This window comes from Propithecus coquereli, unplaced genomic scaffold (assembly GCF_000956105.1).
Source record: "Propithecus coquereli isolate 6110/MARCELLA unplaced genomic scaffold, Pcoq_1.0 Scaffold861, whole genome shotgun sequence".
Taxonomy (NCBI): Eukaryota; Metazoa; Chordata; class Mammalia; order Primates; family Indriidae; genus Propithecus; species Propithecus coquereli.
Window position 1 is genome coordinate 237,714 of NW_012154852.1, and position 2,942 is coordinate 240,655.

The 2,942-nt window shown below is 37.3% G+C and overlaps 1 protein-coding gene across 2 annotated transcripts in view; it reads right to left on the reverse strand.

The window, feature by feature from the left end:
* The window catches only part of LOC105826204 (ubiquitin-protein ligase E3C), an 86,238-nt gene that overhangs the window by 50,445 nt on the left and 32,851 nt on the right, over positions 1-2,942 (reverse strand). For both annotated transcript variants that reach the window (XM_012664138.1, XM_012664139.1), the window contains exons 6-7: positions 1,649-1,746; positions 436-568 (exon numbers count right to left, since the gene is read on the reverse strand). In XM_012664138.1, coding sequence (XP_012519592.1) covers positions 436-568; positions 1,649-1,746 — 231 coding nt within the window. The remainder of the gene's footprint in view (positions 1-435; positions 569-1,648; positions 1,747-2,942) is intronic.

The window sequence follows — 2,942 nt, forward strand, 5'->3', positions numbered from 1 at the left end:
AAAAAAAAAAAAAAAAAAAAAAAAAAAAGATATCTGGACTGTAATGGCATTTACTTTAGTATATTTAATTTGGCTTGGAATTTATGATATTTACATATGTATTTACATAAAAGATACAGAACATAAATGGCTGCCATCAACAGTTTTAGAATTATAGGTTATGAACTAAATTTTAGGGACAGATGACTGGGCAGGGAGGAGTAGTTTCTTGTCTTTAAAAGAAAACCAATATTTAGAAAGTCTTCTGTTGCAACAGCTGTCAATTTTAGGAATATTATTTCATAATATACATCTCTCAAATCTGACATACTACATTTCAGTTTTAAAAAGTCATTATAGAACACCGGACACTAATTTTTTAAATGATCATCATTTTCTGAAACAATTTCTCAGCCTCCCCCTGCCAAATACATACATACGGAGAATTATATATACCATTTTCTGGGGAAAGTTTGTCATAAGCATCTTCATAAATATAATTTCTTCTTATTGTGACATTAATTCCATCCAGAAATGGACCATCTCCTTGAACTTCTTGCTTATCTGCATAAATCAACTTTTGAAAGATCTAACAAATAGAGGAAGTTGTAAGGTTATTAGAAACAATAGACTTTTTGTTATAAGCAACCAAAAGGAAAAACTGCTAATTAAATCTTAACTTTTGTAGTCCCATAAACTCTGAAATTTTAAGAGCCAAGGTATCAAATCTTGATTGTATCAATACATATAATATGTATCATATGTAAGTATTTAATACTTTCCCCCATTTTACAATAAACTTCAAAAATCCCATCCTATAGTATATTTACATTTATAAACCCTTTATAAAAACTCAGGTGGTGAGGGAAGAAGGAAGAACAGCTCTGTAAAAGCCGTACACTGATAATAGTGGGAATATCTCTGTAACAAATTTCAAGCAGTTTTTTGATGTTCAAAATCCAGCAGAGGGAGCTCAGGAATTATGCAATACTATGCGTGTGTGTAGTTTTTAATGAACAAATACCAACAGCTTCAAAAGAAACCTCTTTTTTTTGTTCACCCTATAAAGAGTGTGTACAGGCCTAAAACAGCCCTCTTGAAGTCATCACTGGAGAGAACAGACTGGAGTAATTGTTAGAAATTTTCTAAATATATTTGATGAATGCAAACAAAACATTTTACATTAAATTTGGAAACAGATAAATGTAAGCTATGTCTGTACATTAGTCCAAATCACCAGGCAAAGAATTAAGACACCTGTGCATTTCTGTTTTAATAAAGTAGAGTTTGTGATAAGTAACTTTAACACTCATGTACAGAAGCATATCTTTATAAAATTTGCATTTTCAGAAACAATGCAAAAGTTACTACAGGAAAAGAACCTTAGACCCTCACTATAAGAAACCTATAACGCAACAGGCCTTTCAACCAGTTACAACTAAGGAAACACTTTCAGTTGGTGCAAAGAGGTTATCTGGGTTCGGTTTACAAATCTTTGGTAGCTATTACAACCTAATAAGAAAAATGTAAATTAGGTAACTAGCAAGGCACCAGGCACCTCTAGTGATTTTTTTGTTGGCATGTTAATTTTTAATACTAATATGATAAATAACCATGAAGTGATAACTATGTAGACTTAATCAGTGAGGAACCCAAGCAAACCACATACCTTCACTCGTTCCTCAAATGGAACCACAAAAGGCAGTTCTGTCAGGATGGCGAGTTGTCTTTCCTCAGACACAGACAGCGGCGGGGACTCCAAACCCACTACAACACATTTGACAAACTTAAATTAGTCCATTTGTGCTTTCCGTTTCCACGCCAGTTACTGAGGTCAGGGTCTATAAAATCATTCTTAAGACTACTAAACCTGTTAACACACCTATCTACTTTCAGTTCCATGGACATACTCCCTCCAGCCCAACATAAAATCAGGTCATCACAACCAAGCGACCGGCACCAGGGCAGTGCAGGATCAGGACAGAAGTCCTCGGTGGCGGTCCTAATACATACCCTGGTTCGATACTAAAGATTTCCCAATCAAGCACCGAGTCACCTTTCCAGCTGTCTAGCAAATCCCAAGTGCGTAGCCAGTACGGCTGGTGAGAGCCAAGCATAGTCAGATCCGACAGGGAAGTGCCCCTGTCCCTGTCTCTGTTCTTTTCCTCCTACTGCACTGACGATGCTCCTCCCAGGCCAGCAGTAAGTGCACCAGGCGGTGCCCTGAGAGGGCTGTACACACAGGGGCCAGTATCTCACTAATCAATGCATGTCCTATTCTGTCCCAACAGTAAGAGTAGCTGTGGGTGGCACAATAAATCATTACTGGCCTTTTCAAACTCATTTTAAGGAAAATCCTTGAAGATTTTTATGTTTATTAAATGACTCTTAGTAAGATTCCCTTCTACACTCTGTATATAAGTGAAAAGTAAAACGTATAAAATGCATTTTATTGAAATCTATGGCACATTTATCCAACAAATATGCAGATTTACTGAGTGCCTACTGACTGCCAGGCACAGTAACAGCTAGAATTTTATCATCACTTGCAAAATCTCTAATAGCAATTGAGTCTAAATAAACTAGTGCTTACGTGCGTTACAATTCACATTTATTTCTAGCCCAAGATTTAGAAGTGCATGACTATCTCTGTAGCAAAGAAAATATTTTTTTCTCCCTGTAATTACTCAACCAAAAAACCCACTGCAGGCCGGGCGCGGTGGCTCACACTTGTAATCCTAGCTCTCTGGGAGGCCAAGGCAGGAGGATTGTTTGAGCTCACAAGTTCAAAATCAGCCTGAGCAAGAGCGAGACCCATCTCTACTAAAATTAGAAAGAAATTAATTGGACAACTAAAAATACATAGAAAAAATTAGCCGAGCATGGTGGCGCATGCCTGTAGTCCCAGCTACTTGGGAGGCTGAGGCAGGAGGATCGCTTGGCTCAGGAGTTTGAGGTTGCTG